The sequence below is a fragment of the Grus americana genome, chromosome 6, assembly GCF_028858705.1.
Source record: "Grus americana isolate bGruAme1 chromosome 6, bGruAme1.mat, whole genome shotgun sequence".
Classification (NCBI taxonomy): Eukaryota; Metazoa; Chordata; class Aves; order Gruiformes; family Gruidae; genus Grus; species Grus americana.
The window spans coordinates 11,834,600-11,857,933 of NC_072857.1; the positions used below are offsets into that span (position 1 = coordinate 11,834,600).

The 23,334-nt window shown below is 42.3% G+C and overlaps 1 protein-coding gene across 6 annotated transcripts in view; it reads right to left on the reverse strand.

The window, feature by feature from the left end:
• The window catches only part of KALRN (kalirin RhoGEF kinase), a 518,343-nt gene that overhangs the window by 288,193 nt on the left and 206,816 nt on the right, over positions 1-23,334 (reverse strand). For all 6 annotated transcript variants that reach the window (XM_054830972.1, XM_054830978.1, XM_054830973.1 and 3 more), the window contains exon 5: positions 21,336-21,848. In XM_054830972.1, coding sequence (XP_054686947.1) covers positions 21,336-21,848 — 513 coding nt within the window. The remainder of the gene's footprint in view (positions 1-21,335; positions 21,849-23,334) is intronic.

Below are 23,334 nucleotides of genomic sequence, written 5' to 3' on the forward strand. Positions count from 1 at the left end.
ATGCAATAATACACTGTCAAGGGGAAAAAAAGGAAATTTAAAAGATGATTTATCTTTTGGTTTTGTTTAATCAACTGAAATACACAATAGCAGTTGAAAGGATGACCTTCAGGAATTTCGAGCAGCAGACCTCAATGATGACATCTGTACCACCTCCCAAAACAGTATGTTTTTTAAACTTCTACTCATGGACAATAGCAGATTTTGGAAGAGACTCAATTGCAATTTAGACTTTGAATCTTTCTGTTATATTCTTCATAAAAAATTACTTTGGTTTCAGCTGGCCTATGCCTGTAGCAAATTATCCCCCATCAACATGGTCTGGGTCTCTCCCCAACTCTCACTTGAAAGCCCAGAAAATGAAGAGTTTTGAGTTTCATGTGGTTTGCAGCAGGGAGAAAAATCAAGATTCCTAGGAAGGAGTGCAGAGAAGAGAGATGCAGATTCACTACGGTCTAAAGCAGGGTTAATGGTGCACTTTGCTCTGTAAAAACTTTCATTGCTCTTGGCTCTTAGTGAATAATAAGCAGTATTTACAATCACTCTTTACACAGCAACCAGGGCTTTGCAAGACTGCAGACGTGTCTACCTTATGCAATGCATTACTGTATCTGGGACACCCAAAGAAGTTCCAGATGAATTGATACCTCTGCATGGCACAGTCCAGTGCTACGTGGAAATACTAACCTAACCCTCCAAAACAGCACAGCCTGGACACAGTGCTGCTTGGATTTGTCTACGTTGCTTTTGTTTCCAGGGCTAGTTCATTCAGAGACTTCTCAAGCATTTCTGCTTAATGCTTACTTAACTGTTGACATTCTCCCAAGTACCCAGAAGACAATATTGGATTTTCTTTATTGCACGGCTCTCGCATCATGGAAAACTTTTTTTTTTTTTTTACTTTTTTTTTTTTTACTTTTACCCTCCTAATAAAGGATGCATGGAAATGATAAGTGTCACACAGTCCCACAGATCACAAGATTTGCTTAACAATAATGGGATTAAAATAAATAAATAAATAAAAATGGGGTCTTATTTGCTTTTGAGATCTAATGGATTGTGTTTTCAAATTTTTCTCTTTGAGCAGCAAGTCTATAAATGGACTTAAACAATTATCTCATAATAATATGACTGGAAGTTGAAGCTCTGAAAATATCAGATGTTGGGCGACTCATGATGATGCTGTGAGAGTTTTCAGTGTGTGGCCAGGAGGTTTCAGTATGAAGGTCTGTCAACATTGTCTGGCCCATATTACTAGCAATAGTTCCTGAAAGCTTTCAAGTTAAACTTGTTTTCCACATGAGAAACACTGATGCTTCCTCTGTTCCTGAAGTGAGTGTGCTGGCTAGTTTGCTTAATTAAAGCACACCATGAAGGATGTGAGCATGGCAACAATCCAACAGTTGCTATTTTACTCAACCTTGTGAGGTATGCCAGGTTTCAGGGGGCTAACTTGGGCTCCTGGAAAAGTGTTCAACATTGTTTGATAAGTTAGTTTCCCTGTCAAAGGAATGATTTTTTTAATACAGTAAATAGCAGAGTCTGGAGAATGTGCTCTGAGATCAGCTTAAACCAGATACAGCATCTCAGCTGAGATTTTCCATGTCATTATAACATTGCTATACAGCACCGTATCAACTGATCTCACCCCATTCATGAAAAAGACTGCTCTAACAAACCTAGACTAGTGATTATCATAAAAATAATGGATCTTTAATTATTCCTTTGACTTACTTCTTAGTTGGAGTCATGCTGACTGCCAGTGAGTTAATTCTTCTCTTAAGTCTGCTAATCATTCCTGCAGTCATGAGTTCACACTAAACAGGAGCACAGAATAACTAAGATTGGACACTGTATCACTTAAAACACGTGAACCAACTGTCCTCAATGTGTCTCAGACTGGCACTTCTCCTCATCACTGTAGATAATCATAGAATGGTTTGGGTTTGAAGGAATCTCAAAGATCATCTAGTTCCAACCCCCTGCCATGGGCAGGGACACCCTCCACTAGACCAGGTTGCCCAAAGCCCCATCCAACCTGGCCTTAAACACTTCCAGGGATGGGGCATCCACAACTTCTCTGGGCAACCTGTTCCAGTGCCTCACCAATTAAGTAGTTAAGAGTTTTCCAGTGACTGAGTAGCTAGGGGATGGGTTAAGCATACTTTCAATAATAAGATAAACTTTCCATGTGGTTATCTCTTATAGTCCCTCTTTCTAACAATACATAAAGGAAAGTGAATATATATGGTGAAGAATGTTAAGTGCTACATTTAATTAAGAAAATTAGTGTCTTATGAAAGATTCAGAAGAACTGAGAGTGATCCAAAGGGCCTCCACCCAACACTTTGCTAAAGCATCTACCCTAACTGTCATTAATGATCATACCTGCACTGGTAATTATCACACATGTGGTCTTGAGGCCACTTCACTTGAGAGTTAAGGTATCAGATCGTATCTCCAACATCAGTCATGCTGGCAACAATGAGTTCTTAACCTCATGTTTTGTCATCGTAGTTGATGAGTTACAAGAAAACCCAGGTTAAGTGTTAGTCCAAACAGCAGGTCTCAAGCTGGTCATGAATAAGTCCTACGGAGGGAGAATGTGACTCCATACTTTCCCTGGATTTGTAACATCTGGCAGGCTAGTCAGTACAGGGTGAGAACAGCTGTTTGAGAACTGAGAAGAAACACACGGATATGGAACAGCATGTATGCAGACTGTGTGCAGTCCAGCCCTACCTCAGATAAAATGAGATTTGTAATGTCATTTCAAATAATAACCTCTGCTCTCTGGCTTTTGTCAGAGCTCGCTGAGGAGCTCTAGCATTGGATTCTGAAACAGTGGTGCAGAGCACCACAGGATCATGTTCCCATCACATGGCTAGCAGCACACCCTATGCCAAGTGGTACTGATGGGAGGGTTACAGCCCTCATGGTTTTGGCAGCAAGCGAAACTGAATATATTTATTAATGAAATTGTTTATACATGCTTGTGGTGGGTTGACCCTGGCTGGAGGCCAGGTGCCCACCAGAGCCGCTCTCTCACTCCCCTCATTCACTAAACAGGGGAGAAAAGGCATAACGAAATGCTTGTAGGTCGAGATAAGGACAGGGAGAGATCACTCACTAATTATCGTCACGAGCAAAACAGACCAAACTTAGAGAGGGAATTCATCTCATTTATTACTAGGCAAAACAGAGTAGAGGAATGAGAAAATAAAATCAACTCTTAAAACACTTCCCCCCACCCCTCCCATCTTCCCGGGCTCAACTTCACTCCCGGCTTCAACCTTCCCCCCCTCAGCGGCACAGGGGGACGGGGAATGGGGGTTACGGTCAGTTCATCTCACGGTGTTTCTGCCGCTTCTTCATCCTCAGGCAGAGGACTCCTCTCATCGTTCCCCTGCTCCAGCATGGAGTCCCTCTCATGGGGTGCAGACCTTCAGGAGCAAACTGCTCCAGCATGGGGTCCCCCACGGGGTCACAAGTCCTGCCAGCAAGCCTGCCCTGGCGTGGGCTCCCCTCTTCACGGGTCCACCGGTCCGGCCAGGAACTTGCTCCAGCATGGGCTTCCCACAGGCCGCAGCCTCCTTCAGGTGCCTCCACCTGCTCCGGCGTGGGGTCCTCCACAGGCTGCAGGTGGAATCGCTACACCCCCTCATCCTTCCTCCATGGGCTGCAGGGGGACAGCCTGCTTCACCATGGCCTTCACCACGGGCTGCAAGGGGATCTCTGCTCCGGTGTCTGGAGCTCCTCCTCCCCCTCCATCTGCACTGACCTTGGTGTCTGCAGAGTTTCTTACATCTTCTCACTCCTCTCTCTGGCTGCAAAAGCTCTCTCTCCCTAAGTGTTTTTCTTCTTCTTAAATATGTTATCACAGAGGCGCTGATTGGCTTGGCCTTGGCCAGCGGCGGGCCCATCTTAGAGCCGGCTGGCGTTGGCTCTATCAGACACAGGGGGAGCTTCTAGCAGCTTCTCACAGAAGCCACCCCTGTAGCCCCCCCCGCTACCAAAACCCTGCCACGCAAACCCAACACAATGCTAAAAATAATAAATCCCAAATCCATCTAACACTATAACTAGGGCTGCAATTAATTGTGAACGTGCTTGCAGCAAATCATCCTCTCTGTAAGTTCTGAGCCATAAATATCAAACTCATATGGGTAAGTAAGGGCAGAATGATAACTGTTATAATCACACCATCTTGCAGCACTATATAGGATACACATCAAGGAAACGGTCCCAAAGGGACATTCAGGTCAAGCCCAATCACTGCTTTTGGCAGCTAACCTCAGTATAAAATTTCCTTTCATAAAGGGATGAAGCTTCACCTGAAAACTAGTTAAGTGCTACAGCTCAGGTCCTCCTATGAGAAGCAGTTCCAGAAACTTTCTGCTCATTACTGAACTCCTCATATACTCTCTGACCTAAATCAGACTCATGGCCAATTTATACACATTTGCTCTTAGGTCAACACTGTCCTTTAAGTTAAAAAAGTTCTCTTCCCAGGTATTTAACCTTTTCTGATGTGGACAGGGAGGATTCATTGTCTCTCCTGCTGTTTGTTTTACTAGAGCCCAGCTCTTGTATTTCTTCATAAGCTACGCAGCCTCTCTCTGCACTCTGAACTTTAGTTCATGGTTATCTTTCTATCCAAGCTAAGGCTCTAACAGGACTTCAGGGAATGTTGATTCTTTTGCTGGAAATACTCCAGCTGACATCATCTAGGATCACCTGTGCAGTGCTTCTGGCATCAACTTTAGAAAAGAATATACAAAAATGAGAGAGCAATAGCTACTGAATCAACATCAGTACCTTCTGCATTACCTCACTATCTTTTCTCTTGGTAGCCTCCTGCATAAATATTGACAAAGACCCATAGTGTTTACTGGATTTCCTCTGACAAGCAGAACTCAAGAAAAGCAAATTCAAGAGCACTTAGAAAAAATGTGAGGCAGGGTTTTGTAATAAACACCAGTCAGTCTCACATGTAAGGCAGCAGGCATATATGTATTCTCCCACTATGGCTCCATATGCTGCTAACAAAGAGAAAAAAAAATGTTAATCTAAAAGAAGGCCTTGCCTGTAGTTGAGTACAGGGCAGATGACTAATTATATGCCGGATGAAATCCCTGTCAGATCAGTGCTTTTCAATCTCTTCCAATTTGTGGACTCCATAAAATTTTTCAAGGCAAGTCCCACAGCAAATTAAAGTCCATGGACAATAAATCTGTTCTATCGAATGCCTTTACCACCTACTAAAGGAATTTAATATTGACAATCCACAGGTTGGAAAATACTGGAGATAAGCACACATTGCTTACTAAAGAGAGGTCCATATAAGAGTTCACGTGCATTTTGGATTTTCAAAACTATCCAACCAGCGTTAAATTGGCTAATCTACAACAGAAAGTGGAAAGTTCCACTCTGAGGACATCTACAGTTAAGCAAGTTCATTTTCATACATTTACACAATATAAACAAAATAATAACACACATAGAACAGTAACTGCCAGAGTCACTCCTGAGGTTTACTAAGTTTCCAGCTACAAGGTCTATTCCTATCTCATTGAGTGAGTTGTATTCACAGCAATTCAATTAAAGATAAATCAAGCCATATTCCTTACATCTCTTGCAACTGAATTTAGCCAATATTTGAACAAAAATAATACCATACAACAAACTTGTGGTACATACACAGCCTATACTAATATGCAAGGGCCTGATCCTGGAAAGATTAGCATGTCAGCTACCTTTATAAAAGGCAATCTATCAAGAAAGCCCCCTAGTACCTCCAGACAAGAATCATAACTACAGTTTAATTGGAACCAGCCATACCTAGGTCACCTATACATCTGGAAAAGGCCAACAGAAGTGCAACACCTCCACAAAGAAGCACATGAGAAGAGCCAACAGTCTAAAGAATCAGGACATTTATCTGGAATACAGAAAAATCCATCCACTCAAGCCTCTCAGCTAAATTGAGCAGAACAGAAAGCTGATGCTGGCTGCCTAGGCTAGCTGTTCCCTAAGGGGCTCTGAGGGGCCAGGAACAAAAACCCAGCAGCCAGGGCATGGGCCTCATTAGTCAGAGTCCATCCCACAGCCTCTGAGTGCTGATAGCAGCCAGGTTTAATCAAGAGATCATCAGACAAGTTGTAGTGACAAGACAATTCTAAGCTTAAGCCAGGAAGTCAATCAGCAGGTCAGGATCAGGTCCAGTGAGGGTAACCAGGCTCAGACACAGCCCCATGATCGCAGCACAGGCCCACAGGGACAAGAAAGGTCCCACCCAGGTCATGCCGCAAAATCAGCCGATGGATCAGGACCTGGCCAGGCAGGGGAGGGCTGTGGCAAAGCTGGAGGCCGATATCCCATGGCTGAGCTGCAGTGGGGCTCCTGGCCCATGGGTGGAGGTTGGGGAGGCCCCAGGTGAGGCTGGTCAGGGCCATGAATGCCCATCAGTGCCTACAGGGCCCTGACACTGGGCTGGTTACGTGAAGGGTCCACCAGGGAAACGGCTGTTCTCAGACAGGAGTGTACTGGCCTCAGAATAAATATTGGACTTAAAGAAAACTTTGATAGTACATTTCATTTTTTCCGTGAATCAACGAATTTGTTGAAAACTGCTTTGACAGAAAAAAATCCCAATCTGCTATAATTCCCATCACCGCTTTATAAATACAGCCTTAATTAAATCAAAGTATTTGTAGGTTTAAAATACAACTCAGCGTACATCTAAATGCTTTGCTAAGCCAGGGCCTAAATACAAAGTTGTATTTGTTTTTATGTTTGTCTCTTGTTTACAGATGGTGATGAACAAGCCGATACTTCTGCCAGATCTTTCCCTTTCACATGTGTTCGGCACAGTCCACGGCTAGGGTAAATTGGTGTCGTTCCAATGAGGCCGATTTACACCAGCTGAAGATTCAGACCCACAGCTGTATTTGTGTAACCTCAATGCTGCATGAACACAGTTTCTCCATTATAAATATCTGTGTATATGATTCACAGAGTACAGTAAGTTTAAGCTACAGCACATAAAATTATTGCAGACAATGGGCCCAACTGTCAACCCACTAGAAAATTAGCTAGATGTGTGACGTGACAAATAGCTTTGTATTAATATCAGAGCACCACTTCCAACATACTCACGCTGAATGTTCCTACTAAATGCCAGAGATCTGTGTTTTTCTCCTGACAGATATCAAGCCACAGCCATGCACAAAGTAAGGCATGTGATTGCTGTAATGCTCTATAGAGAAGCAATAATTTTATTGTTGAAGGTGGGAGAAAATTACAGATACTGAACACATAAATATGACTAATGATATCTGGGCGTATTTTATGCATCCACATGTTTGCTTCACTTTTTTGAAATATTGTACCTTTCCACTGCACTTAGTGACATCAAACACTCAGGCACTCCTGGAAAGGATTTTCTGCTCCTTAAAATGGAAACGGCCTTTCCTGGGCACAGATCACCTACAGAGAACTGCTTGTTGTCTAAGTGCAAATTAATTCATTGGCTGGATAGGAAATGTAATACTAAAAGAGATAAACAGACAACAGTCTCGTGAATGGAAGAAAGTGTAAACTATGAAAAGATCAGAGCGGGTCCCTAGATGAGGGATCTTCCTCTCAGTTTTCAGAATCTGAGAGATACAATTTCATTCCATTGACAAGGCTGGTATGAATTTGGTGACTTCATTGTAGACCCTGGTTCTATTCCTGGTTTATTGTGCAACATTCCTGTGACTCCAAATAGATGCCATTAAAAAAGAAAACAACCAGACAGATGTTTACTGTTTTGTATCAGAAGTGTAGCATTTCCCCTATCAAAATCCCCCATGTCTAAGACCCAGAGATACAGCTGCGAAGTAATCATAGGTTTAAGACGGGTATTTCAGCAACCTGGTCTAGAGGAGGGTGTCCCTGCCCATGGCAGGGGGGTTGGAACTAGATGATCTTTAAGGTCTCTTCCAACCCAAATCATTCTATGATTCTATGACATATCATGACATTTTGGGGTTGGAGCCAGGATCTCTGTGCAGACTGAAAGGCGAGGACGTCAGCTTTCTGCTGGATATCAGGGTGTCCACTGCTCCCTATCCCTGTGCCCCACCTATTTCCCCATCCCAAGAACCAACTGGTTCAATGCTTTTCCTTGACACTAGCAAACCTGGCAAGCTGGGATGTTCCCCCCCGCCAGGGGACACGCGCTCTACAGATGGCACCGGGCCTTGCCACCCCCTTGGCAATGCCCCTGGTTTTCAGGGGCTGCCGTAGAGCCTACCTCAGTGAACACTCTTGTTGGTAAAAACCTGAAAATCCAACGCACTCCTCACAGTGACACTCTGTGGGGTCCTCCATGGCAAAGAGGGCAGAGACATCCCTGAGGGATGGTGGGTGGCCTATGCCAGGGCAGGGACACTAAGGAACAGCAGCAGAAAAATTTTGTGAATCAGAGAATAGCTGTAACAGCAGCAGAAACTCATGCAAATATTATCCCCAACATCCCTCGCTGTCTGTCACCCCATGTCATGCTTTAGCCCCGGCCGGCAACTAAGCACCACACAGCCGCTTGCTCACTCCCTCCCAGTGGGATGGGGAGAGAATCAGAAGAGTAAAAGTGACAAAACTCGTGGGCTGAGGTAAAGACAGTTTAACAGGTAAAGCAAAAGCCGCACGCACAAGCAAAGCAAACCAAGGAATTCATTCCCCACTTCCCATCGGCAGGCAGGTGTTCAGCCATCTCCAGGAAAGCAAGGCTTCATCACGCATAACGGTTACTTGGGAACACAAATGTCATCACTCCAAATGTCCTCCCCTTCCTTCTTCTTCCCCCAGCTTTATATGCTGAGCATGACATCATATGGTATGGAATATCCCTTTGGTCAGCTGGGGTCAACTGTCCCAGCTGTGTCCCCTCCCAATTTCTTATGCACCCCCAGCTACTCGCTGGTGGGGTGGTGTGAGAAGCAGAAAAGGCCTTGACTCTGTGTAAGCACCGCTCAGCAGTAACAAAAACATCTCTATATTATCAACACTGTTTTCAGCACAAATCCAAAACACAGCCCCATGCTAGCTCCTATGAAGAAAATTAACTCTAGCCCAGCCAAACCCAGGACACCTCACCAGAAGAATTTTGATGGACTGGGTATAAACCATGACAAAAGTCAGGGAAATTGAATCTGGGGAAGAATAGGTATTTATGGGAGTGTGCCCTACTTTTTCCTCTCAACACCTAAATTGAGATCAGAAATTCGTGTTCATTAGCAATAAATTGAGCAGAAAACCTCAACTCGTGACTCTCTGACTTGTGACACCTTTTCAGCACCTGTGTACGACGTAAGGCATCCAGGATTTCAATGCCAAGTAATACGAAGGGGCCTTGCAATACATGGAGGTTCAAGGAACATTTCTGAATGTAATGTACATGATATGTAAAATCATAAGGAAAGCCAGAGTGACCTGCTTTAAAATTAGACTGATACTCTTGGAAGTGACCCACAGACCATGCTCCTGGTTTCACCTCTTAAACCATCACCAGCTCCTGAGGAGGCAATCTCTCAACTGCATACCCACCCTTCTGTGTTCCCTATAAATAGATATGAAGGCTAATTTAAGACATACTTTTAAGACCCCAAGCTCTGCCAAGTGTGGGCCATTTAAAGCATTTCAGCCAGGCCAGGAAGACATTAATTTAGGAATAATCACATAGCTACATCTGAAAGATGCTGCACAATAAGTCTGTGAACCTCATACACAGTTTAATTACATTATTTCCTGACAGCTACGCTCTTATCACCTAACCTTCTTGAGGATCAAAGCAACAGATAAAAAAAGCTGCTTTCTTCTCTTTTTCTATGTGTGAGGGCCTCTTTCTTCTCTTTTTCTAGAAGTGTGGGCTTCATTGCCCTTTAGAGCATTTGGGTCTTCTTGTCTTCATTAGTTAAAGCAGAACTTCGTGGTTATAATATGCTATATTCATCCTTAAAAATGTGTTTTAAGGCTGTATTCAGATGCCAAAACTCTTTCTCTTGCCGTACTGATCAGGGGAGCATTCCTGTGCCTCCCAGCGGTGCCAAGTCGGAGAAGCTGAAACAGCCTCAAAATGCTCCCTATCAAAATTGGCAAGCAAAATAAAGAGGAAATTTGTGCAAATGCAAAAATATTCCATCGGAACATACTGCCTTCAATTATTTTTGGACCCATTCTAATGTTCATGGAGGAAGCAAGAGGAATAGTAACTGCGTATCCAGTGTCGGCAGCAGGAAACTACAAATAGCACAGCACACCATGTTCCAGTTTCAGCAGCAGCAGGCTTCAGAGCCGTTTCCTTACAGCCAGGAGCGGACGGACTGTGAGGTGACTGCTGCCAGAGTCTGGAAACATAAAGCAGGAACTACGCCATCACTCGGTTCATGTTCTGCCCTCTTGCACTGAAAGGTCACAAGTGCGTTGGATGATCCAGTGCAAATCACATAGAGTGCTGTAACTATGCTATAGGGCACACTTCGCATGAAGGAAATGCGCAAGTCTTCCTCATCCCTAGCTGCAGCAGTGGAGCGAGGCGTTTTTATTGTTTTTACATTCTCATCAAAAAGATCAGGTTCAATTCCAAGTGCTGTGGAGGCAACATATTTAGCTGCCTGGAAAAAAAAAACCCTAAAAAAAAAGCAGCAGATTTGGCAGCACAGGGCAGAACGAATTGCTAAAGAAAGACGGAAAGCACTGGGATATCTATTTTACACATCAGATCAGGACTCCCACTGCAGGACAGGCTTCCTGTGTGACAGGAGGCAAGGCAGTTAACCCCTGTGGTTTTTAATTCCCAATTTTTAGCTTTGAACTTTGCATCCTTTGTACTTTCATTTTGCCGCTCCAAAGCCAATTCAGCTCAACAGCAATCCGTCTCTGGCAGACGATTGCCCGTCCTGACAGACAACTGTCCACATCTGAAAAATCAGCACCACAAATGCCTTCAGAAGATTCTTACGTGCTTTGCTTGTGGAGCCTGAATTTGGGTCACGGAAATGTTATGGGAGGAAGTTTGTACCCTCGGAGCTGTCAAACCAGCAACAGACTCGTTGCAGCAGAAACAGAAACGTCACCGGTAGGCTCCAAAAGGAGTCCTGCCCCCTCCTCCACAGGGAAAGAAATGGTGGTTGCAACGAGGGCAGGTGACATTCACCACTAGACTAACATCCACCAGGAAGAGGATTTCTGGTATATATTTATCCAGTTCCCTGTACTGCTCTGCTCACCAGGCAAGGCAATCCCACACTTCCTCAAACCAGATGGCAAAACTGGGTTTGTAGCCGCTTTCAGTTGTAGGAGCAGCACAAAGCAGTTGGTGCGTACTTGTGATTTTCTCCTGTTGTTACTAGATTTGTCCCCAAGCTTTCTACTGGTGGATGAAAAGGCAGAAAAGCAAATGTTCACAATGCTATTGGTACAAAGAGGAAGACCCCCCGTGGCCTTGACTGATAAATAAGAAAGTAGCAGGATACAAGCTTGACACTGTGAAAAAGCTGTGAGCTCCTTTGGAACATCACTAGTAATGAAGACATTTTGATTTTACAATCCAATTAGCAGAAATGAGCTCTGTTTGTGCTTTGAGGAAAGTTAAAAAGTTCTATAATGATCTCCTGGTCTTGCAAAAATCTGTTCTTTCCTACAGATACCAAGAACAGGATCTTAATAAGTGTGACCAGCAGTGGTCAAAGTAATGAACAGTTCCCACAGAGCCCCCCATGATAACTTCTCACGCCAGCAACTCTTCACTTTAGATTGGGGGCAACAAATTGTGGATGGCATTAGCAACCTGTCAGAAGCCTACTTCATATTAAACAGAGCAGATGTCAGCTAGCTGCATCTTTAATTCAGAGCTGTAGCCTGTAAGTCCCAGGATGCAGGTTCCTGAACTGAGAGATAGAGGCTATGCAGGATTCATCTTCCTGTTAAAGATGAAGGTTTTTGCAAGTAATTTATCCTCATAGATGCTGAAGAGGATTTACCCCACAGTTCCCCAATAATTCTTTCATGGCCATGACTAGGTGAGGGGGATTGCAGATTTGACACAGTTTAGCTGCCACTCTCAGAGCCTTACAAAGTAGAAGGTGCTGATCCCACTCTGAAATCTCTTTAGCACATGACAGCTATGCTCACAGCGTCACAAGGAACTGTCAACACACACTCTGTGCACAACCACCCCTTGTTATAACACTATTTCTGCTTCTAGGCAAACTTTGGTCTTTTGTTTCTTTAAAAAAAATTTAAAAAAATTAGTCTGAGACCGGGTAAACCCAGTAATTTGGGGAATCCATGAGCCTAAGCTGTGTTTTGCTACCACCAAGCTTCAGAGAAATCATCAGTAAAGATGCATTCAGAACATCATACTGTTTATTCAGCTGCATCAGAACACCTCATAGCGGCTTCTCCATGACAGAGAGCACTGGTGTGCTTCAAGACAAAGCAGGAGCAGTACTCAGTAGCAAGAGTTCAATTATTTTAAAATGCAAAAAAAGAGAAACATCACAGAGAACACATTTGAATAAGCACTGAAAATTAATGAAAAACTGCTGTTACAATAGAGTTACTGCTACATGCTTTCAATTGTCACCTGTTTTATCAAAGCCTCCTTTGTTCTAAGATGTGTGAAGAAATTAAACAAAAGTGATTAGAGCTGGCATAGGTTCATTTGGGGAAATACACAGACTTTTAGGAATGGATATACAGTTTCCCCTTTTGGTAAGAATTTCGTGTGTTGATCCTTTGTCCTTGATTAATGATATTAGAAAGGTCTTGCACAAAACATCTTAAGTGAAGCAGAATATTCCCACTACTATACTAAAGCAACCCAAGTCATGTTGGGTACTGAACATGTATCTCCATTTAGTAGGAATGTTTCCATACCCTTACATCTCCAAGGGCATTTTTCAACTGCAAATCTGCATTTCTTTGCTGGAAACAGCCAAAACCCCAGCCTGACTCAGTACCTTACTGTGCTAGGTGCCATACGAACATGCACTTAACTATTGTTTATGCACCCACCTCAGTCTCAATTTAAGCCTCCTTTCCATATCATCTATGTAATTATCTTTCCGACATTTTAAGATCTGATATTGTAAGATGGTGTCTGCCAGTTCAACAATTTGGGCACCTATCTGCACCCATCTTTTGTGTTCTGCCTGGTGTTAGAAATTCTGTGTCAGAGCAAACACTTTATGTTGAACATGGGGCTTGTCCTCTCTTGGTTTAGTTTCTGAGTGGACTTAAGTACAAAGGATGGCATGAGATGATCATCTCCTATTCACCTGGTAACTTATTTAGGCTGATACCTGACTTTCCCTACCAGCAGTGGCATCCCAAATCTAATTTTATTAATGGCGAAGAACAGTCATCTAGTGAGAATCTTTATACCAAAAAAGGCACCATATGCTAAGGGAAACATCAGATTATAAAAGAAAGCATTTTTCACTGGCAGTATAAGAGAGGAGATGCCAGATATGGAAACAAGGTTTCAGGAGAGAACAGACACTATGTGCTCTGTGCAAGAGTCCATATGCATAAGACAGAGAAAATGATGCTAAAGCACCTTAAAATGCTTCGACTAAATGTTGCTCCTGAGCAATGTCTAGTCCAGATCCATAAATGTAGAGATCTGTGTATTTCTTCTATAGCTTAAAAATAAGAACCAATTGTGTCAGGAACGTTTTCAAAGCATGTTTTTCTTATATTAGGACTACTACAAGTCCTGGCAAAACAGGCTGCCCATAATGTTGCAAACGTGTACTAACATAACTGGAATACTGGGCGGGGGGAACATGATGACAGGGAGGGACACACCAGCACAGAGAGCTGGAAATAAGGTCCCGTTTCTGTAAGCGGGTGACAAAGTTGCTAACCACACCATCAGTAAGGCTGGAGCCAGAGATAGTAGCTAGAGAAGGAGGCTACGCAGCTCCCGGATGCAGGGCTCTAACAGCACTGGCTCGCTGAGGATCTGTCAGCGGGAACTCTTACAGAGACCGTGAGTCTTTCACTAATTTCAGTAAAAGCTGAGGCGCGCTCTGCTGTACAGGACCAGGCCTCTGTCTTTTTAGCAGACAACTCAGGGAGACGTCAAGCACCGAAATGCAATCAGGTCCGGGGATGCAGCTAAAACTAGCCTGAAACTGAGCTGTTTCACCCAATGAAGAGAGAAGCAGCTGCTTTGGGCTGAGAGGGGTAGGTACCAACAACAAATTGAGCCCTTGTGATCTCTGAGAACTCTTCTTCTAAGACTATGGGTAAGGGATTTCATTTATACTTAGCAGTAAATTCTTGGTCACTCTTATATAGCTCTCTGCAAAGACCTCACTTAGACCATCAGTCAAATGTCTCTGCAGAAGACGCTAAGCTTATTGACTCCTTTTACTGCGGAAGTCTCACGGAGCTTACCTCAGGCCTAACAACACCCCCTGCGTTCAAAATCTCCAGGAAAGCTCCTTACTGCGATGCTCACTTACTGTGCTGTTGTGATATCCGTGGTGTAAGTACTTAGATGGAAAATCCAGGGCATGCTGAGTTCTGTACACCAATGTGGTGTTCATGTAACTTAAATGAAATCTAAATCCTATACAAAAATCCATGTCTAATCCATACTTATTATGCCTGTATGATTATTACTGTTAACTGTTAAATACCATTCATTCAGTAATAAATCCTTTCGCAGTGAAACAGCACAGGGAGCATATATACTTCTCCTTGGTGCAAGACACAAAGGATGTGCTCTCATTATTAATCCTGATTCTGATTCTTTCCCCTCTTAATATGCTTCCTGCCTCCTCCCCAGTCCTAATTAACCACCTCCCCAGAACTCATTCGCTTTGTATTCATTTCACATATGACAATTCCCTCTGTCAGCTTCTCAGTACTTTCCTCGTTGGTTTCCCAGGCTCATTCCCTGGGACGCATCCCCCTTACAGTAATTTCTAAGCGAACATTTCACACAAAATCTTGGAGGCAATTGTATATATGGCACGTAGAACAGATCAAAGAAACCAAGTGCTTCCAGCAATGAAATAAGAGAGGGGAAATGGTCCTTCACTAAGTGGATTGTATCTCAGAGGAGTGTGTCCCAGGTGCTATGCCTTTTGGCATCACACAAATCCTTAAGGGTTAATATGACATGTTGTAAATGGGAAAACTCTGTCATCTGCTTATGTATCACTTCCAGGGTCTTTTGACACTGCTAGAAGAATAAAATGTCGAGGTGATGGGAAATGAAGGAGGAAGTGAAGATGTCGCTGATCTTTTAAATCTTTCTTATGCTGCTTTTCCAGAAAGTCAGCTAAGACCCATTTCTAGGAAATGCTTCCCCACACAGCATCACTTGACTAAAGGAGCAGCTACAATTGCTCTACTTAATGGACTGTAATAAAATAAACTGCCTCCTATTAGCAAGAAGGATCATATCATCAGATTTGTAATGCATTTTATTACAGAACATACAGCATCAGAATTTTTAAGTGCAGTATAAGGGGAAGTAATGTATGAAATGGTTAAAGTAGATATGTATCATGGAATCACAAATGCACCAATAGTTTCCTTTCTCTCAGACATCAAGATACCAATGTTTCTTTCTTAAAGTGATCTTTTCCCCCCTAAACCACAGAGTAAATTCTCTTATTCCATCAAAGTCACCCTACATCTTTTTTGACAAAGAGTAGCCTGCAGAGCATTCCTTCTTTCTGAGGAACATGAACCTTTGGCAGGTGTAATACTCCAATAATAGCGTGGGTATGGTTGAAATACTGAGATTATATACTTCTTGGATAATCTTACCTCCCACTGACTTTGCTGTGGAGCTAGAACGTCTCTGTATTTTTCTAGACTAACTCTGTATACTGTTGTTAGATTCTAAACCACGAACTCCTAAACTTCATCTGGCACTTCAAAATAAGCGTTAATGGGTATATTATGCTTCTGCTGAAATTCAGTAGGAGTCTTCCCAATACTTTCATTAGGAATGGGAAGAGGACACTGGCCGGGAGTTTTGTACAGCTGGTGTATCTGTGATTTTCCTCCTTCAGACACCAAATGCCCCATTATTTATTTCACTAAATGGGGGCTGAGTTTAATAGCACCTATCCAGTAGAATAACACATCAGTTCCCTTATTTAAGGAGACCAGACCAAGAAAAGGCCTGAAGCAGCGCTGCGTGTGAGAAGGGAGGGATGCAGTGTGTGCTCCTTGGTGCCACGGTCTCACCGCCCACACCTGCACAGGAGGTGGGAGGCAAGAGAATTGCTGCAACGTTACTCCACCCTATTCCGCCCCAACCATTTTGCTTACTCCCCCTCCTCCAAACTTGTCTTCTATCGCATGACCTTTGCATTGTCATCACATTCCAATCACTCTTGCACCCACTGAAATCTTTCTGTCATTCCAGGCTGGTCACATCACCTGGGAAATGGGAGCAACAGCTGCTCTGGGTAGGACCTGCAGGCCATACCCTCCGCTCCCTCTCGCTGCAGCCGCTCGCAGGGCAGCAGAACCACGGCAGCCCCCAGCAGCCAGTGCAGCTTCCCATAGCCTGCTCCACAGGGAAAATCATGGGCAGAGCTCTGTTTTTCAAAGGGAAGCTTTAGTATGGATGAGGCAGATGGTTTTGACTGCAAGCCCACTACTTCACTGCTGCTTTAAGACTAGATGTGGCCCGTGGTTTGCCACTAGACTTTCTACAAAGCTGGCCCTATCCAAATGAAATGTTTCTCCCGCTGCAAACTTCCCGTAAAATTCACTCGTGGCATTTTCTAACTACCATTGCCATCTTTTGGAGTTTGCCTTTGTGTAGTGGACTCTGTAGCATCAGGAAGGAGGAGGGGAGGTGAGGACAGACGGAACATGCAGTCTCTTCTGCTTCTCGTTAGAGGCTGACCTGGATGATATTACAGCAGCCTTCTCCTTCTTTACTCTGGTATTACAAGTTTACAGTAGAGATCCTTGGTTCAGTCCAGCTGATGACTATATTGTTTATACTTAATGTGGACAACACTGATTACATCATGATAGCTGTTTTTCATTCACATGCATGCCAGGGTAATAAAACTGATCTGGAACCAACCCAAAACAATGGGGAAATTCCTACAAAAGTCAAGTTGGGTGCCAGTTACAAATGATTTCCAGAAAAGCTGGAAAGAGCAGAATGTAAGGATAATTTTTTCTCTCTTTTGGTATTTATTCAAGTGCAAAACATGTAGACTCTTGCCTGAATTCTTCTCCCTGTCCAGATTTCAACCAACCAATTAACATTTCTCAGATAGTTCTAATAGTTGGATCAATGCTGATTGTGGTTTTTTGTTTTAAACAATATTCAGTTTAGACTGGGCTACATTTTTTCATGTTACTGATGGCTAAAAATATTTTCCCTGTCACCCAGTAAAAACACAGTGAAGCCTCAGTTCTAGTTTCAAAATTACATATGTATGTACATATATATGTATATATTAGTTGGTGAGGAATGAATTTGTTGAACAGTGAGGGTCAGGGCTACACCAGCGGCTGAAATGTGTTATTTATCAGCAGATCATTACAGTCAGCGCTGCACAGCATGTGAACTTCCTCGCACCACTCTGCCAAAGCTCCCCACACACTGACCTGCCTCCTGACTTGAGCTTCAGGGAGCTTCCAGTCTCCATCTGGGCATTCAATCTCACTGCACTGCTTGTGTCTATGGGAGAGCCCAGCTTTTCCTCTCCGGCACAGGAAAATAAAACCCTAAAGGCTTGACTTGGAGACAAATCTTCTCCACAGACAGCTCTGCTCTCTCCCACTGGTTTAAGTGGGAGAAGCCCAGAGTGAGACTGCCATCCCTTCTTTATGTTGCAAATAAAATGAGTTGCTCAGCACACAGCTATACAGACCTTCTGTAAGTTGTAATACCTGTAATTTGAATAATTTGTGTGTCCAGGCAGTGACTGTCATTTCTAAATGTTTCAACAGAGGGGATCTATATGAGGGCAAAAAATGAATTGATTTGCTTTGAGTATCCTGGGTATTTTAATAGCAAGGGGTTAAAAAATTAACCTACTTTAAAATACTGTGTGTTTTTCCTTCTTGTGTCCCCCCCCCTTTTTTTTTTTCTATCCCATCTTTAAGAACTTTCCAGGCAATGAGGACACCTGAAATTTTTAAAATCAGGTGTCCAGAAAAGGGAAAGTCCTTGTCCGTTTTCACCTTATTAGAATAGGTTTCCTAAAATATCACCCAATGAGTATACAGAGGTATTTTAAAAGACCCTAAACCCTTATTTATATTCAGAATTTTATGTTGGAGTTTGAGCTCGCACAAGGTATTAGAGTTGTCATTTGATTAGTACTAAATGACATATCCAGGTTGTATGGAAAGAGCTGTGCCTCTCCCCAGGAGATGAAGACCATCCTGGCTCTGCTACCACACCTAATTGTAGAGGGTAAAGAGCAACTGAGCAAATGGAGGTACCAGAAAAAGTTAAAATTCAATACACAGACACACTGTGGTGGCTATTTATACAGTGGAGACAGCGCTCAGATTGGATTTAGCTCTGAACATTTTATGAGACAAGTACTTTCCAGTCTGAGATGGTCAGACTGCTTCAAAGAGATCTGCAAAAGGCAGCTAAGGAGGATAAGCACATCAATATTTTACATCAGTCCACATGTGCTATATGTAAGTAAAAGGATCTGCAACCGTCCCTGGAAGAATTTTAGGGACTCACAAACTGAAAAATTAAAAAAACTGATTTGAGAGTGTAAAACAATAAAGTATTTTCTATTATTTGGGAAAATGTAGTAGTCAAGGAAAGGCAAGAAGAGCTACTCGGAGAAGCCAAAGCAAGACTGTGTGATTAGTTAATGTGAGGTAGATGAATAAGAGATATTGAGAATATCAAAATGCCATTTTTGTCAATCAGGAACTGCTCGAGACAGCCAGCGTTAAAAAGGCTGGAATCACGTTCTCACTGCTTCTTCCTTCACCTCAAAAGTTTCATTTATCTGTGGACTTGCCTAAACCTTACACTTAACCTCAGAACAGCACATGCAAAGAACCTCGCTGTCACAATGCTCAGAACTGTATCACACCATCCTTTTATGCCTGTTCAGGGTTAGAAAGGAAAAATATATTGGAGACTTCCTTCAACACTACAGAACGGAGCTTGGCAACAAGAATTTCTCAGACGCTGACTTGATCTGAGAGCCTTTCAGCTTATAAAATTATTATTATTAATATAACAATTTGCTGAATAATAATTATAATTTGCAAAAATATTAGCAAATAATAATCATAAATAAAAATAAAAATTTATGTTAGTAAGCAGTGGTCATCTGAATAATCCCAAAGAAACTGAAAATCCAAACTGAAGCACTGACTGAAATACAGCCACCGCTGGGAAGGACAGCAGTGAGTAATCTCCTTATGGCACATGACACAGAAGGAAAAAGGAGAAGAAGAAGAAATTGTAGCATTTGGAAGAAAAACTCTGGTTTTATGCATTCTTGAGTGATGCTGCAGTGACTTTCATTTTAGAGGGACTCATCTGAATTCAAGGTTTTCCCAACAGGAGGATTGATTATACAATGATGGAGCCTTTTCAATCCTAGCATCCCTTAGAGATATTTAGTACATGCATCGAAAAACAATGCCTTGTGTCTTGCTCTGCACTACTGAAGATTATATGTTTTAGCAATGTGCTTCTCCCTGATGTTTTAAAAATAATATTAATTTGCAGCTGATTAAAGAAAAAAAATCATCTTCAGTGATATCCCCCTGCAGATGAGGTGTGTGTTTCTCTTGCTATTCCTCCTGGGTCCAGGAAGACACATTTGTGAAACATCTGGATCATACATTAGGTGGAGAAGATTCAGAGATTGGTGGTTTTGATGGATGTACAGACTAGATAAACATGAGTCCAAGAGCTCAGTACCTTCCACTGAGAACACCCTACTTCTGTGGCCTAGAATTTTAAATGTGCACCAAAGACTTCTCACAAAACCACCTAACAAGATGTCAAGCACTTCTGCGTTAAGAAAGTGAGACTGCCGTGACTCTAGCGCAACACAGTTTTCTAAAATAAGTTCACCAAAATCAGTACTTGCATACGCTTCCAGAGGCAAACAGGAAAGGAATACTAGAAGTAGTAAGAAGCCTGCGTTACTGTGTATTAGTGAAATTTGTAGGTAGTGGTGTGTATGAGACCTGGTTAGGGAACACTGGTTGGTTTTTAGCCAGTCTTTTCAACAAACATGACAAGCTGCTACGCTTTGCTTGCAGGGGACTTCCCTATCTACTACAGGTTCCTGAATGAGTGTCTTCTGAAGAGGCAGGGAATGGGGATGTAACCCTGCAGCAGCACTGCACACCTGTTGAACTACAACTTTCTAAAGTCACGTTACTTACCTGTGTGCCTGCTGCTGTAAATACTTCTGTACACTGTATTTCATTTCGAGACACTAAGTGCTTTTCAGGCTGATACGCTACATTACAAACGCCTAGGATACATGAAGTTGCAATGCAATCTCTATGGAATAATTTAATGCTAAATATTTCTCAAATAAGGTCTCGTGCTGATGAAAAGGAATCTTGGCCACTGACTGAGAGTCAGGTATGAATTCAAATGCCATCCTTATGTGCTTTTTAATGCAAAACAGCCACACGGAGTTTTGCATGCTGCTGTCATTTCAGAATACTTCTCTTGGCCTGTTTATATGTTTAACCTAAACACAGTCTCCAGTCTCGTGCTGTGGGAACTAAGTGGCCATGTGCTTGGTACAAAGCCATCACTAAAGATTTTACCAGTTGCAAATCCTGTTGCGATTTCTTAGGAAATGGAAACTGAAAATGTTGTTTGAGATAACAATTAGGAGGATTTAAACTACAAATTTCCCATAGACTCGCAAGAAGTGCAAACAATAATCACCGTGAATCAAACCCTAAAATCATTCTTCTTTAGGTGCTGTGACATGTAGATAAATATATTCATAAGCTTAATAAAAGAAACTTGAAAAAAAAAAGGCTGATTCTCATGCTCATGTCTACCAAATGTACCAATTGTGACATAAAAAAGCAGATTAACTTTCATCAGAAGTGACACAGACAAGTTATTCTTGGATATCATTATGCCTGCTACATCCAACAATTAGTTCAGCAAATTTGGTTCATGAGTCACATAAAGTACATCTGCTGGCAACATGAGTTTTACACCTGTGACATATACCTCATGTTGCTAATTATAGAAAAAATGGTCACAGTGTCCTTACGATAAAGTCTTGGTTCAAGTGTGGAAGGAACAGATTATTTCCTACCTTCTCAGCGTCTTGCTCAAAAAGACGGAGTTGAAAGCACTGGTCCAGTTTCAACTTGCGGACATGCCACATCTGATGCAAGTGTTGCCGGGTAGAATGCAGCTTGTCTAAAAGGCTGGTGATCTTTGGCACAAGACTTTGAAAATCTGCACTTCCAGGAATGCAGTTCCTACCAGAAAAACCATCGCTGCATCTTATGCATTGTAATAACCTCTGGCCCTCACGATCCAGTTCCTCCACAGGAGCTTTAATCACTTTTTTCTTAAGCTGCGTGTGCTCATCAATCAGCCTTCTTGAGCCTTCAACATCAACTGGAAACTCCTTCCTAGCCAACATTTCCTGGAGATCCTCCAGCCTTGATAATAAATGGATGGCACTGTTGAAAAACTCTTCCAAGGAGACACGCAACTCTATCCATTCATCGTGGTTGTAATCCAAGGATCCTTCAAACTCATCCGTCAGTTGAGAAGGATCTACGAGTTTTGCCAGGCCTTCAACAGATACCATGCTTGTCTAAGGAATGGAAAACGACAGCATTTGAATCAGTGACTGTCTAATCAGAAATAACAGTGCAATCCATAAATAGCATGAAGGGATTATTTTCCTCATCAATACATAACTGAGGGAACATTGTAAAAGATGCTGAGGACTATGTTTAATTTTGATTAATTAATTAGATTGAAAACTTTTCTATTAATGGCACTGATTTATTTATTTATTAGAAGACATGCTATTTACTGGAATGATGTCTGTCTTTTTCAGCTGGCCTGCCTATCAAAAACATATAATGAGAATGCTTCTGCCACAGATTGCTTTAACCCAGTTGGACACTAAGACTTTTACTACAGCTGTCGGGTATCTGGGCATGGTTGTTCACTAAACAAGTATATGGTATTACAGGGATTCTGCTACTTGTGTTACGCTCAGGCTAGTGGCTATACGGCAGCAAAAGTTTTAGGCACGTGAACTGAAGCAGGTATTGCGACCTGCCGTAACACAGAATATGCTGGTTTTTTCTTCTCGATTATTCCAGTTGGCTTTTGCCACAGGCAGATCTCTTTCATATTAGTAATTTCTAATGTAATTAAGACAAAATCAATGTAAAAGTGAAATGTCATTGGAGTATTAACAATTTGAATTTATTGCTAATGGAAAGTACTGCTCATGAATCATACACAATCAATGAGAGATGGTTTTAATTCTTTCAGACTCAGTAATCAGTGATAGAGAAATGCACTGGGTGTCTGGAAAGCAGTTTACAGTTTAAGGACGCAACAACTGACGGCTGTTCCTATTTATTTTAGACAAATTATTTTTTTTCTGAAATATGAGCATAGACTTTCATCTGTTACTAGAGATTTTCAGTGCAGTCATGTTAACACCCAAGTTGGCAGCCCTTGAAGGCTTGTGATGTTCATCATTGACTGCACATCTATCCACTAAAGATCAGGCCTCTAAAGAATGTCAGAGTTTGTGCTCTTCAGAAGTGGAAGCACCCAATAATCACAGCAATCTTGTAAAAGTCATCTACAAAGAAAAACACCTCAAGTCCTGTCCATTATCCTGAATTATGTCCAAAATAGCAGGCTGCCCACTGGTTTAAAGTTAATAATAGGCTTTTCTTCCAATTTGTATCCGTCTAAAAAAATCAGGCATTCTGCAATGTATTAAAGTTGGGATTGTATTGAACTTATGCTCAGCAGAAAGATTATTTTAAAACTTTCTTGCAATGTTCCTTGCTTTGGGGAAGGGGGAGGACAGAGGGAAGAGCCAACAAACAATGGGAAGGTAAGTATGTAGCTTCAGAGGGATTTCAGATTTCTAAACCTCTTGACCTGGACACTGACCCCTTGAAGATAATTCAATTTAGACTTTAATTGCCTGTCAAGAAAAGACTTCTCTTCATGGCTAATACCTGGGCGTTCCGCCTGCCGTGTGTCTAGCTAATGCAAGCACTGCTCTTATCATGAGCAGAATATGACATGATGATATAGCAGAA